Source organism: Andrographis paniculata, unplaced genomic scaffold (assembly GCF_009805555.1).
Source record: "Andrographis paniculata isolate CXL003 unplaced genomic scaffold, ASM980555v1 Contig5END, whole genome shotgun sequence".
NCBI classification, from domain to species: domain Eukaryota; kingdom Viridiplantae; phylum Streptophyta; class Magnoliopsida; order Lamiales; family Acanthaceae; genus Andrographis; species Andrographis paniculata.
In genome coordinates this window covers 1855176-1869026 of record NW_026137595.1, presented here as the reverse complement: position 1 = coordinate 1869026, position 13851 = coordinate 1855176, and the positions used below count along the sequence as shown (strand labels likewise).

The 13851-nt window shown below is 31.4% G+C and overlaps 2 protein-coding genes across 4 annotated transcripts; both read right to left on the bottom strand.

Moving 5' to 3' along the window:
- Positions 1-210: 210 nt before the first annotated feature.
- On the bottom strand, positions 211-4686 carry LOC127258990 (E3 ubiquitin-protein ligase PRT1). 2 transcript variants are annotated; one of them, XR_007840413.1, is made up of 8 exons: positions 4501-4686; positions 4050-4078; positions 3789-3968; positions 3302-3691; positions 2990-3193; positions 2653-2762; positions 1331-1765; positions 211-1244 (listed from the first exon to the last, which is right to left on the bottom strand). XR_007840413.1 is itself a non-coding variant. In XM_051286100.1 (7 exons), exons 1-7 carry the CDS (start codon positions 4620-4622, stop codon positions 1430-1432), a joined length of 1371 nt encoding a protein of 456 aa, XP_051142057.1. In that variant the 5' UTR covers positions 4623-4686; the 3' UTR covers positions 211-1429. The 2 variants fall into 2 exon arrangements, 1 of the variants encoding a protein (XP_051142057.1); XM_051286100.1 differs by having other exon boundaries at positions 211-1765.
- Positions 4687-5600: 914 nt separating this feature from the next.
- Positions 5601-8663, bottom strand: LOC127259205 (uncharacterized vacuolar membrane protein YML018C-like). Of its 2 annotated transcripts, none has more exons than XM_051286388.1 (4): positions 8560-8663; positions 7626-8311; positions 7115-7538; positions 5601-6192 (listed from the first exon to the last, which is right to left on the bottom strand). In XM_051286388.1, the coding sequence occupies exons 2-4, from the start codon at positions 8169-8171 to the stop codon at positions 5894-5896; spliced, it is 1269 nt and encodes a 422-aa protein (XP_051142345.1). In that variant the 5' UTR covers positions 8172-8311; positions 8560-8663; the 3' UTR covers positions 5601-5893. The 2 variants fall into 2 exon arrangements, with proteins under 2 accessions (XP_051142345.1, XP_051142346.1); XM_051286389.1 differs by lacking the exon at positions 8560-8663 and adding an exon at positions 8399-8545.
- Positions 8664-13851: the final 5188 nt, after the last annotated feature.

Sequence of the window (13851 nt, the reverse complement as noted above, 5' to 3'; positions counted from 1 at the left end):
ATTCGAACCACTATTCAAATAAAAAACTAAAATCAGAAAACAAAACCAAATTCCAAAAGAACACATATTCCTAGTAAAATAACCTTCTAAACCAAACTCATTTTTTCATCTTTCTAAAAGCATGCATTGGTTCTTGATTTCTTATCTTGTACAACAATGGCACTTTTACACTAGTGATAAAAAAGTCCCAAAAGAAAGAAAAAAGAAAAGAACTATAAACACTATGGCCAATTTATTTCCGGCAGCAAAATCCCAAACAATCTCTGAATTCTAAAATCATGCCAAGCACACATTAATAATAAGCAGCAAAGCCATTTTCTAGCAACTAAAGCAAAGAGCAAAATAAGGCAAAAATAAAAAAAGGGTTCTTGGAATAAGTTTAAACATGACTTGGCCCACCAATCAATCCCATGCACACCACCACCTCAAATAATCTTTTTCCCCCTCATTTTCTGGCTTTTAATTACAGAACAAAATGCACGTACGGAATGCAATAAAGTAGACTAATAGAGGTATAATTAATTGGCATTGGCAGATCAGTATGAAATTATTATCTACCAGCAGTAGTGTAGTGATTGGAGTGTATATTATAATGGCTAGTACCTACAGTTACTACCAAACAATCAGAAGAATCTTTCACTGTCAACAAGGAGTTCCCTCCAAAACTGTGCTCCCATTATTGGTTCCAAAGGAATATTACTACAACATTGCCATCAGAGATAAGTCCAATAGGGTCAAAAGTTAGTGGCCTCTATGGTTTTACAATTCTTTCAACTTATGATAATTGTCCTTTTCCTAGGTGGGTCTTCTAAATATTGATCTATGAAAGCAAAGAGTTCTTAACTTGAAGTCACATGAAGATTTCTATGGGCCTAAAACTGAAAATTGGGTTGCTGTTTCATCTGTCAGACAAGCTGCTTTTCAAAAGATTTCATGTGGGATCAAATGTCTAATCTTATTTCTTCAGTTAGAATATCTATTCAAATTATTTGAAATTTTAAAATTGAATTTTGAATCTAGCAGTAAATGGGTCCAAACTCAAAGGATGGTGTTTCCTTGTGAAACAGACACAATTTACAGGGAACTTTTAAAGAATTACAGCAGCATGTTTTTGGTTGTATTGGGACACAAGAACAGCCTATTTTACATGGGTAAGGGCACAAGATACAAACACTTTATTTAACAAGAGAAACATACCTTTTTTGCAGGCCTGGCTGAAACAGGATTGCGAAAATTCCAGATGTCTGGGATGAGCTAGGTTATTGTTGGATTGCAACATATACAATAGGATAGAATTATGGAGAATAGACTTGAATAAAGTAAAACGTACCGAGTTGGAGAATGGCCATACTCTAGCAGGTATCTCACTGCTCATTGCCACTGCAGCCAACAGCTCATCATGGAATTCGCAAAGTTCTCATTTCAAAGATCACTCATTTTGGCTATCTGACTCGGCCTCAGATGGTGGAAATGGAGCAGCAGCAACATTTTCGGCGCCTTCATTTGTATTACTGGATGGAGAGTCTACACTCTCGGAATCATTAGGGAGAAGAGGAGCTTCTCGCAGTTGTCCACTTAGCAAACCAAACATTAACTCGTGCATCTCATTTGCTGTCATAATATCAAATCTGTGCTCTGAGGTGTGCTGCTGATTAAACCGACCAGGAAGCTTAGAAGAGGTGGTGTAGCAATCTTTACAAAGGTCATAACCTATTTTGTCTGGACAATCCTTGCAATGGTATCTATCTCCAATCATAGGATACATCTGCAGGTATAGTTTCGAAGAATTAATGAATCCTGGTCTGTGAAAATAACTTGTAATGACTGCTAACTGTAAGGTGTGAAGGCTAATTCATGGTGAGAAAGCAAACAATGAACATCAAATGGTCCAAATATTGTAGAGTGGAAGAACCAGTCATTTTCTATCGCATGATGAGAATAAGAACCACACATATGCTCCTTTCACAGTACACCGAATTCCAAGATCCATGAGCCATACAGAAAAACAATCGGGCAGCCTTTTTGGCTCAAATTATAGCTTGGAAAAGAGTTTATATTTTGCAAAAATGAAGAAATATATACATATATATATATGCATGCATTAAGAGTTGAATGATGCATAAAAGAGAAAATATATGCGAACATCAATTATTTCAAGACGGATATTATGCACAAAGCCCCATAGGAAATAAGAAGGCAAACTCATCCAATTCAATAAAGGCACAATCTACTTATAGCTTAAGTAACATATATGAATTCCCCTGTCGTATCCAAGTACTCAAAAGTATCATCAACCAGGTATGGTTCCATGAACCATTACACCATGCAGAAAAGTGTTCCTAAGCATTTAAACATGATCTTATACAGTACTAGTATGATAATCGTAACTGGTCAGGGACTGACAAGAAAATGAATACGTCATTGTGGGATCACACATTCATTATGCAAAACCTCCTTTGTGGTACACTGTCATCATTTTGTCATTCAAGGGAACAAAAAGAAGAAAATGGGTGATCATGTAAACGTAAGATGTATGAATTTAAATATCCTTGAAGGTTCAATTTCAACAGAGTTGGCAATACTCATATACTTCTTACCTGTGAATAAATAATAAAGATGTGGGAAAACCATATTTAGAACTTAGCAACATACCCCACAAGAATCACACCCAACTCCAATATGGACCTTTGAGTTGGCATTCCACCATGGTAAGGGGTCCTCTCCCGATGAAAATGAAATTTGTAAACCCCTTTTAGAAGCAGCTGACAAACCAAAAAACCACAGTAAGAATTAGAAATGGCTGAGAAGAAATGCAGGGAATATTAGTAAAAAACCAGCCATTGAGCCCATAAACAATTGTGACAGATAGGCATAATACACACACAGCACACACACACACACAAACACATATATATATATAACAAGGAAAAGCAGAACAAGAAATCTCTGTCAGAATTGGCAACAGATACCAATTTTCTTGATAACATACATGTCTTTGAAGCTTCGTGATTGGATTTATCCTGTTTCATCAGTGAAGTGCTGCTTCTCAGCCCATATTCCTCAGGAAATTGTTCCTCCAGAAAATGATCAAACTCCAAGCATACTTTTGGAATGTCACCTGGATGTGGGGTCTCACAAACTTGACACTTCAAAACCTCATCTTTATTGATAACAATGCAGCAGGAACAGAATACTGGACAAGTTTCAATTCAAAGTTATTAACAAGGAAAAGAAAAAGGGTAATACTTAGAAACTGATCACAGTAGTAATTGTACAGAAAGAGGTGATTTGGATTTTTTACCATGACCACAATTGAGAATTGTCGGCCGGAAAAGCATGCGCTTGCAGGACTCACACAACACATCATCAATTTCAACCAGCTTGCAAGGTTCATTGCTTTGAGTCTGGTTTGAGTTTCTATCTTTCGGAAGGGAAACACTAGTTACAGCAGAATCTTTTAGGTGGTCTAAAGCAGCCAATACAAGTTCCTGCTGAACTGAACCAAACTGTATATGTCCCTTTGACCTCAAAGGCTTCTCTGCCATCAATACACATGGTTTTTGAGATGGATCTGCATCTGGCAAGCAGGGCAGTGATGCATCAGATGGCTTAGTTTCTGTTTTTTTTTGTTGTAATTGGTGAACAGGACCGTTGATCTGCGGGGAGAAGTAGCCCGTTTCCTTTTCCTCTTCTGTAAGGTAAAACCACCAAATGCGATAAGATGCACATGTGTAGGCACTAAACTATGGATCATCAGTTACCCAATGAGCTATAGATAAATGCTTTACCTAAAGTTTGTTCTTCCCTTCTCTTATAGGCACAGGGATACAATTTTAAGAGCAGCAAGTGGAGCTTCTGACATATACATGGAAAATGAAAATATTGATTCCTGCATATTGGACAACGGGACTTGTACAGCCCACTCATGGATTTATTAACACACCAGAAACACGAGATATGGCCACATGCTGCACCAGTGAAGCAAGAAAAATATAGTCGTAAAACATTATGTAATTCAGGTCTCCACCTATTCAGAATATATAAATTACCTAAAACAACAGGCTTGTAGAGCAGATCCCTGTAAAACAATAAGATGGCTCAACATCAAAAACCTTATTAGGCAATGAACACTAGAAATCAAAACAGAATTTAACGCTTAGGAATCAAACATAATTGTGATCATGTTGAGGATGATCCCTAACATATTGCCACAACAGGAAGAACAAAGTAAAAACAATATCCAAGTATCACAATATACAATTTGAAGATATATTTCCCAGGTGAGCTGCCTACGATAAGTGAAGCACAATCCACAACCTTCAACAAAGGTAACACGAAAAAGAAGGCAACAACCGCGTCGATAAGCGAACCCAACTTCCAATCCAACAAACATCCTTATAAAGTACCAAAAACTGTTCATATTCCTCAATAACAAATGAGCAGCAAACGAAGGGGGAGAAATTAAGCTAATGAATCTTCTGCGGAGGGAAATTATATTACCGACAAATGCAGCAAATAAATGCTTCGGAAATTTTCTCCGTTTCAACATCATCATCGTCTTCATCAGCTTTATCCATCATCATATCGCCAGATTTCTCTTGAACACCAATTCCTTCATCCATTTCGATTCGCCGGGGACCAAACGGCAAGAGAGGGATTGACGCCGAAGACTTAAAACGAACGATAGACACGCGAAATGAACATAGTTTATGTATATGGGCCCATTTATTGGGCCATAAGGCCCAATTACTTATATGGGCCCATTAAAATAAACATATGTAGGCCCAGTTTGTCTGATGGACTTCTACGGTTTTTTTTTTCTCTTTTTAGTTGTTTTATAATTGAATTTGGAAATTTGACAAGATTCCTTAGAATAAAATTTTAAGCTCAATATATGATTTTTTATTTTTTTAAAAATAAAATTACTGTTACAAAACTTCCAAAAGTATCTAGCAAATCCTTAGATTGAATCTTTCCATCTTTATATGCTATATTATAGTTATATTAACATAAATTTGTGCCAAACATATGATATGTGCAGTTTGTATGTTTGTTATGTTTTATCTATGTATATGTTTATTTGTCTTTATTACTCCATCCGTTCTGGATAAATTATCCAACGTTATTGTAAATACAAAAATTTAAGTAAAATATAATTAAAAAGTTTATTAATAAAAATAATTATAAGTTAACATTAAGATAACTAAATAATTTAATTAAAATTAAAAAAATTATAAATTATAAAATTTAAAATGCGATTCATATATATAATTATATTTCAAAAAAAAAATAACATTGGACGAACGAAAATAAAAAATATAAACAATTTATGTGGGATGGAGAAAATATTACATACGCTAGTCTAGTCAAATTAATATGTAAAATAGAGTTTATACTTGCTTAAAAGAATAATAAATATTTTAGTTAGACAGATAAAAAATTGAAAAAACAATTATTTTTAATATTACTCCCTTAGTTAATAATCTTATAAAAGTATATGTATTTTTTTCGCTATTATTACATTCTGTTTTACACAAATACACTCAGACTATACTTTTGAGACGGAGACAACCATATTAGTGAAAGTATATAAGAAATTTTGATAGCATAAAAATAATTGTACGTGTAATATATTCAAAAATGGTAAAAAAATAAATGTACTTCCGACTTCTCACATTATAGCTTCGAGAATACAAGATAATACCTCCTACTATGTTGTATAAATCCATAGTAATTTTTCCTTTACTGAAAACAAATACACATAATATTTCCTATATATATATATATAACTTATCTTGTATCCAAAAGAAGTTAAGGTCTAACATGACTGCAATTCTCCGGCAAAACATTGTTAAAAAGTCTAATGATGTTAGAGCAAACCTGAGGGAAAAAACTATCTGGCAATGTCTGAAAGGTCGTGGCGATCATCCCGATCGAGATTTACACTTTCCAGTTCGATATCAGCTCCTTCATTTGTGAAATGATCATCTGTAGGGATGTTAATGCCTGTGAAACCGAGCAGTATAGCAGCCCCTCCGATGCAATCCATGAGGTTCGGCGCATTCCCCTTCAACGTGTCCACAATCGCCGCTAACGGCACCTGAATTGAGAGACCTGCTGTTGCCACAGTAGTTGTTGTCAGGAGCACGGCCTTTGCCCACAAAAAATCGCTCAACACATTGTCGAACAACCCTGAAATGCAGTGAGTTAGTTATTGAAGGAATCTTTAGCATCGGGATCAGAAGTAAATTGAGATAAAATCAAGCGAAAAATTGAGCACTAGGGGCTCGCTGATCTTGCCAAGAGAAATTTTCATGTCCAAGAAAACAACATTTATGTTACGAGGCTAATGCAAGCTTGAGATAATCTATATTACTATACTAAAAGTTCTTCCCGATGACGATCTAATAAATTAAACCACGCAATATTAACTATTGTAAGAAAAGGACATTCCCATAACTTAGGTTGTGTTCTTTTGTGAATTTTACCACATGTTTTTACTATTCAAATTCTTTTTTTCCTCTAAAAATATCACATTAAACAATTACTCCCTCCGTGCGGCTCTAAGGGTCACAGTTATTTTTTGCGTAATGATCTTTGAATATTAATTATTATATCAAAACATAGTACAAATCAGAGCAAAATGACAAAAATACTTTTATTGGTGCCTTATAATACTGATATAATGATATTTGTACAAAAAATTATACAAATATAAGGATATTTTTAATGTTAGTACAATGACGCAAAATATAAATGAGACCTTAGAGCCGGACGAACGAAGTATTTTTTTTTATATACTCCATACTACAAATTTATTTTACATTCAAAACATCACATCAACCTCTATTTATATCATATCAAACAACTATTCAAATTTAACTTTTTACTATTCAAAAGTTCAAATCCAAAAACTAAAACCCACAAACTAACACACCCTTAGGCATCCACCAAAATAATACTGAAATCCATAGACTACTAGCATATAAATTCCTCAAGATCCAAAAATAATGGTAGGCCAAGAAGATTCGAAACAATGGGTAATCGAACTTAACAAAAAGAAATGCACATCGATTTAGTGATGACTTTCGAAAAAGGAGCTCTGGTACCATACCTTTACCAACAATTAGACTGATTTGCTTCCTGTTAACAGTGCTGAAGGGCTCAATCTTTGCAAAGTTAATTACAACGGCTACGGGGAGAAATAACAATACGTTGAACAAACCCAAGAATCCGAGAAATTGCGCCATGCTGACATGGCCTTGCACACTATCATCTTCATCTGGTAATTTCCTGCGAAGTAGGGTGACATATATAGCATAAAAAGCTGACGATAAAACAGCCAAAATATTTCCAAGAACAGGATTCGAGGCAACTGCAGTTGTTCCTGCTTCTGAATCTCCGAGGCTGACAACTACAGTTCCTCCCATGCAAAGCAACACACTGATCAGCTTAAGCCAAGTGAACTTCTCCCCCAAAAATATAAGAGCAACTAGAAAGCTGAACAAGCTCGATGAACTGCTTAGGATGGTATTCGACTGTGCATCAATAAAAAAGAAACTTCTTGTTACACCAGCTTTGACATGGTAATATAAATCGTATCAGATTTCAGTTCAAAATTTTACCGTCACCGTAGTGTATTTGAGAGATACATTAAAAGCCAGCTGCGCCAAGAAATAGAAAGGGCATATCGACAGGCTAGCTTTCGCAACTCTCCGGCGTGTCCAACGCCCTTTTGGATCCAATTCTTTACTGTAAAAACCCTCAGGAACTCGATTTTGGACCAAAATAGCATCCTTTTCAAGGTGATCAACATTGTCCTTTTGTGCAGGTGCATCTGGATTCAAATCCAATCCGTTAGCTAGAGCTACATTCTTGTCATTTTCAAGAAGAACAGCTCTCTCCATATCCCCTGTCTTTTGCAAACCAGTAACCTCCCGATTCCGACTCTTCCAGAACAATAAGCCTCCATGGTTATCTTCCAAATAACGACCAATTTCAACTAGAGGTATATACACTACAAACAATGCACTGCAAATGTATGTTACAAGAAACGGCGAAACTCCGGCATCTACAACTGATTGAACCACAAAACTAGCAGCAATCCATATCACTGCAACTGCAAATATGTAAATCAATCCTAAAATCCATTTCCATGCGTTACTTTTCATCAGTCCTATGTCCAAAACAATTTCAGAACTCAAATTCTAACGATATACAATCAAATAGGTCTTAATATTCCCTTCAGAACCTCAAAACCTGTCCAGACCCGATCGGAATAAAAGAACTCCAACAGCAAAGTAGAGAAAATCTGGAAAGAAGAAGGAAGCCAATGGTGTCACAGTACAATTTGGAAATCAACAAAAGACATCAAGATCAAAAGCAGAAGACACAAAACCGTTAATCGGAACCGCGTCCAAGTAAACCTAGAACTTTTAGATACTTAAATTACATCATGCATCCAAAATCTCGAACAGCAATCATCGATTGAAAAAGGGAAATTCACAAAATCACTAAACGACGAAGGAAAGAAACAAATGAATCTGAAAAAAGGCACACCAGTTGCGAATGTACAATCTGCCAACGCGTATGATCCTCCGTCCGGAAGCAGAATTTGGGGAAAATCTCCATGTGAAAGAGACCGAATAGGCAAAAGACGATCAATGGCAGATTCGGTTTGTCGCCCTACCCATTTAGAGTTAATGGACCATCCACCCGACGCTTGTTGCCCGACCCATTTAGAGTTAATGGACCATCCACCCAACCCATGTCCGGTTAATGGATCATCAAATGCCACACAGTGACACGGTCACACTTTTTTTTTACCTTAAATTTAAATTTAATGTTTTAAAAGTTGTTTGAGAATTATTAATTGATTCATGCTCTTTTAACTTATTTGATAAATCAAATAATTAATTTTTCAAAATATTTGATAATTAATTTTATAAATATACATTACCATTTTGCAATAATCTTTTTATTCTAATATTTTTTAAATTATTCTTAAACGCTAATCTTATTATGCACATAAATATTGATTAGATGGAAACACTAAAGGGTAACTACTATGAGTTCTATCTAAAAAGAAAAATTCATATTATTTACATACATATTAATATGAAAAATGTTAAATTATAAATATTTTTGTTCATTAAGAATACTAAATTTTTTAATAATCAGTATTCAAAAAAAAATGCATGGAAAAATTTAAAAGTTTGTATTTCAAACACAAATCAAATTATTCAGATTTTGGATAAAATATCTTGTTTTTTTTTTCTTCACAAATAAAAAATTAAATCAAAACCAAAAAACCCATTAAATGTGTTCTTTTAAAAAGAAATACATAGTTTTTCTAAAAAAATAATAATATATGACACATATTCATTATTTTTATATTCTGTACATAATTTTTCATATCTCAAAGTTAAAAAAATATTCATTCAAATTATGCAACCACCAAACACGCCCATTGTTTTTTATTGTTTACACAATATTCAAATAAAAATAAATTTATTCATATTTTTAACAATCACTAACAATAAAATTTTTACCAAATCGAGAATAATGTTGAATTAAAGCAAACATACTCATACCATTTTAAGAATGTATGTTAAATGTCAATTTTTATTCAAAGTTATATATATTATAAGTATTTTTAAAATACTTAAATAATAAATAATTAATTAGTGTATATGTATAGTAACATGGTTCGTACTTAATATGGTTAGTAGAATAATTACGTATGAAATTATAGTTATTTGGAATGAATGAATGATGTTGAATACTTTATTTTAGATACAGTATTAAATACTCTATCCGTCCAGCTAGAAAATATATATATTTTTATTTTAGGACGTCCAATTACAAAGTAAATATTTCATTAAATATCTCACTTTTTTTCTACAAATATCATTACTTTACATCACATCGTTATTTTTATAAAAAAAAACAAGAGCAAAAATGTCATTTTACTACTTTTAACTACCTATTATAATTAAAATACTATTATTTCTTAAATACCGCGCCAAAAGTAAATGTTTACTTTGTGTGTGCACGGAGGGAGTTTTTATATTTATATTTAACATAATTAATATATTTGCGTTATTATAATACTCCCTCCGTCCCATAAATATAGTTTTAATTGGGTTGAACACGAGATTCAATGAATATTGATATTACATCGGTAGTTGGCAAAAAGTATGAATAAAAGACTTTTTTGCCTTTGTGAGTGTATTAGTGTAAAAAGTAGTGGCAATTGTGTAATAAAAATGAAAAAAATAAGAATAGTTTATGGTGATATGATTATTTATGAAAACAAAACTATTGTTTTTTAGACGGACAAAAATGGTAGAGTAACTACTGTCGGAATCCTCTATGACGGTTGTATTAACGTCATTTAGGACCACTCTTTATTATTATTCTTAATTAGTTACTAATCCTCTAGAGTCTTCATTGTACATAAATTAATATTGAAGAGCTCTGGTAACAGATTAATTTCTTTTTATTATTATAAAATTAATCTATATTGAATAAAATAAAATACTAAATAGTTTAAATTACATAAAATATTAATTATATTATTAATTTAATATAATTCAAAATATAATGGTAATATATTTAACAATATTATTAAATTAGTGTAAATATATTAGGCAAAATTGTCCATAATTCTTTTATGGTTTCGAAACTCAGCGTAAATTCCTCCTCTACTTTAAAAATTACATGACGTCCCCTTATACTTAAAAAAATGTTGCATGAAACCACTTTGCGGTTTCGAAACTCAGCATAAATCACCATTTTACTTTAAAAAATTGCATGACACTCACTTATACTTTAAAAAATATTGCATAAAATCCCATGCTATGCAAACATATAGATAGGAAATCATCTTCTTATCACACGAAGAAAGTTTCATGGTGGTGGGGTTTCATGCAACGTTTTTTAAAGTGTAAAGGGTACCATACAATTTTTAAATTATATAGAAATTTTAAACTGAATTTCAAAACCACTTGGGAGTTATAAGCAATTTGACCAATATATTAAAGGCCATATATATAATAAGTTTGTTTTGTGTTTTGATTTGAAAAGATTAGTTTGATACAACGACCATGAAACTAGCCCTTGAGTTTTGAAGGGCAAAAAATATGAATTTATTCTAATAATTCAAAATTTTTTTTTTCTTTGGTGCAATGGTGTAAAGAAAAGGAAAAAAAAAAAAATACCGAGCAAAAATAATACTTCATCCCTAAATATCGTGCAATATTTTTTTTTGTATGTCCCAAACACCCTGTAATATTTCCAAAATAGGAAATAATTAATTATACTAAATCTCACTCCACGCTTTATCCTATCACATTATCCAAATAAAAAAATAAAATATATATTTCTCTCTCTATCATGTCACCTAATTTCTAAATTATCATACTTAATACTACCCACCTAAAAATCCGTGCCCAAAACAAATATTGCACCTTATTTGGAATTGAGAGAGTATATGTTTGGAGTAAAAAAAAAATTAATAATAACTATATAAATTTTATTCTTTTTTACAAAAAATAATTAAATATTAAAAGACAAATCAATAAAACTAATAAATTTCATTATTTTTTACAAAAAATAAAAATAAAATAAAATTTTGGAAGGGAGGGGGTAAATTACTAAAATACATTAAATTTATTGTTTTTAAACTAAAAAATACATTTTGGGGGGATATAATATATATATTATATTAACTTTTTGGAATAAATATATTAATTTATTTTAGAAAAGAATCAAACTCTTAATGAAATAATGAATTTAGTTTTAATTATAAATAATTTTCAATATCACACAATTATTAATAAAAATATAGTGTGTTCGCTTGGTTGTGTTTGTTTGAAAGTTTAAATTTTGAATTTGCATTTGCATTTTTAGTAATAAAAAACTAAATTGAAATAAAAATATAAATAGTTATTGATGTAATAAGTTAAATGAAAAATCAATTTATGATATAATAATATAAATAAAAAATAAAAAAATAAATATTTGATTAAATTCATTTGAAGAAAAAAATTTTTATTGAAAAATATAAAATTTATAAAAAAAAAATCAAGGAAAAAAAATTATTTTTAGTTACCATATAATAAAAATTCATGAATTTTGGTCCCAATATAAAATTTTTATCAATTTTGGTCCCAATATAATCAAAACTTATCGGTCCCAATATAAAATTTTTATCAATTTTAGTCTAACTATAATAAAAATTCATCATTTTTGTCCAAATATAATCAAATATTATCTTTTTTGGTCACACCATCAACAAACCGACGGAAAATGCTAACGTAGACTTATAAGATCGTGCAATTTCTTCAAATATAAATATAAGGTTTGATTTATTTTCACGTCAGCATTTTCCGTTGGTTTGTTGACAGTGAGACCAAAAAAGATAAAGTTTGATTATATTTGGACAAAAAATAATGAGTTTTTGTTATATTAGGACTAAAATTGATAAAAATTTTATATTTAGACCAAAAATAATGAGTTTTGGTTATATTAGGACCAAAATTGATTAAAATCTTATATTCGGACCATAATTGATAAATTTTGGTTATATTAGGATTAAAAATAATTTTTTCCCAAAAATCAAATATGATATACCTTAGGTTTCAAGTTCGAATTTCACTGTGCATAAGTCATTATTTAGAATTCTAAAAGATCTTTTACAGTGGTGGCAGTGGGCTGAAGTCCAATATAATAATTAGTGGGCCGAAGCCCAATTGATACAGAGGCCCAAGAAGCCATATTGGCCCAAAAGTGTGTATATATATATAGAGAATAAACTGTTTTTTTAGTCCCGTAATTGGACCCTCTTATCATTTTAGTTCCGTAAGTGGAGCCTGTCGCAAACTAGTCCCATAAATGAAGAATTTTCGCTGTTTTAGTCCTCCGGCGCCGGAGACGCCCGCGTAGCTCGCCGGAGGTGACGTGTTTGCCAGGTCAATGACACCTGGGCGACACGTGGATTTTTTTAATTTTTCTAAATTTTTTTATAACTTATTTTTAAATTTATTTGTATTTTTTTATTTTTTTTATTTGGTCTAATTAAAAAAAATTAAAAAACAATAAAAAAATGAAATAAATAAATAAATCCACGTGTCCGTCAGGTGTCGCTGAACACCTGGCGGACACGTCACCTCCGGCGAGCCACGCGGAGCGTCTCCGGCGCCGGAGGACTAAAACAATGAAAATTTTTCACTTATGGAACTAGTTTGCGACATACTCCATTTACGAGACTAAAATGATAAGGGGATCCAGTTATGAATTAAAAAAAATAGTTTACCCTATATATATATATTTAGCACAAAGATAACCTTTTTAAGTTTTTTCAAATTTCAATTAAAAATTACATATAATTAATAATAAAAATAGACTAATTCATTTAATGTATAAGACATCACATTAAACTTTTCTATAACACAAACTAAAACCACTTGCTTCATGAGTTCAAATCTCATTTCTTATAATTTAATTTACCTGGATGTGTTCACACAAAACATATAACATATATTATATTAACTAAAAAAAGAGTAAAATTAATAATTTAATACAAAATAATATTTATTTATTTTTTATGTATAAATCTTTGAATGATAATACATAATACAATTCAAGAGAAAAACAAAAATATTTTTATTAGCATTATATAATATAAATATAATCAATGCAAAAATACTTTTAATGTTAATATAATGATGAAAAATATATATATATATATATTGTTACGAGATGGGATAGTACTCCATCTTTCTCATATCTATATATATTTATTTGCTTTTTGCACGAAGTTTTAGAAATATTAGTATTATAATATAA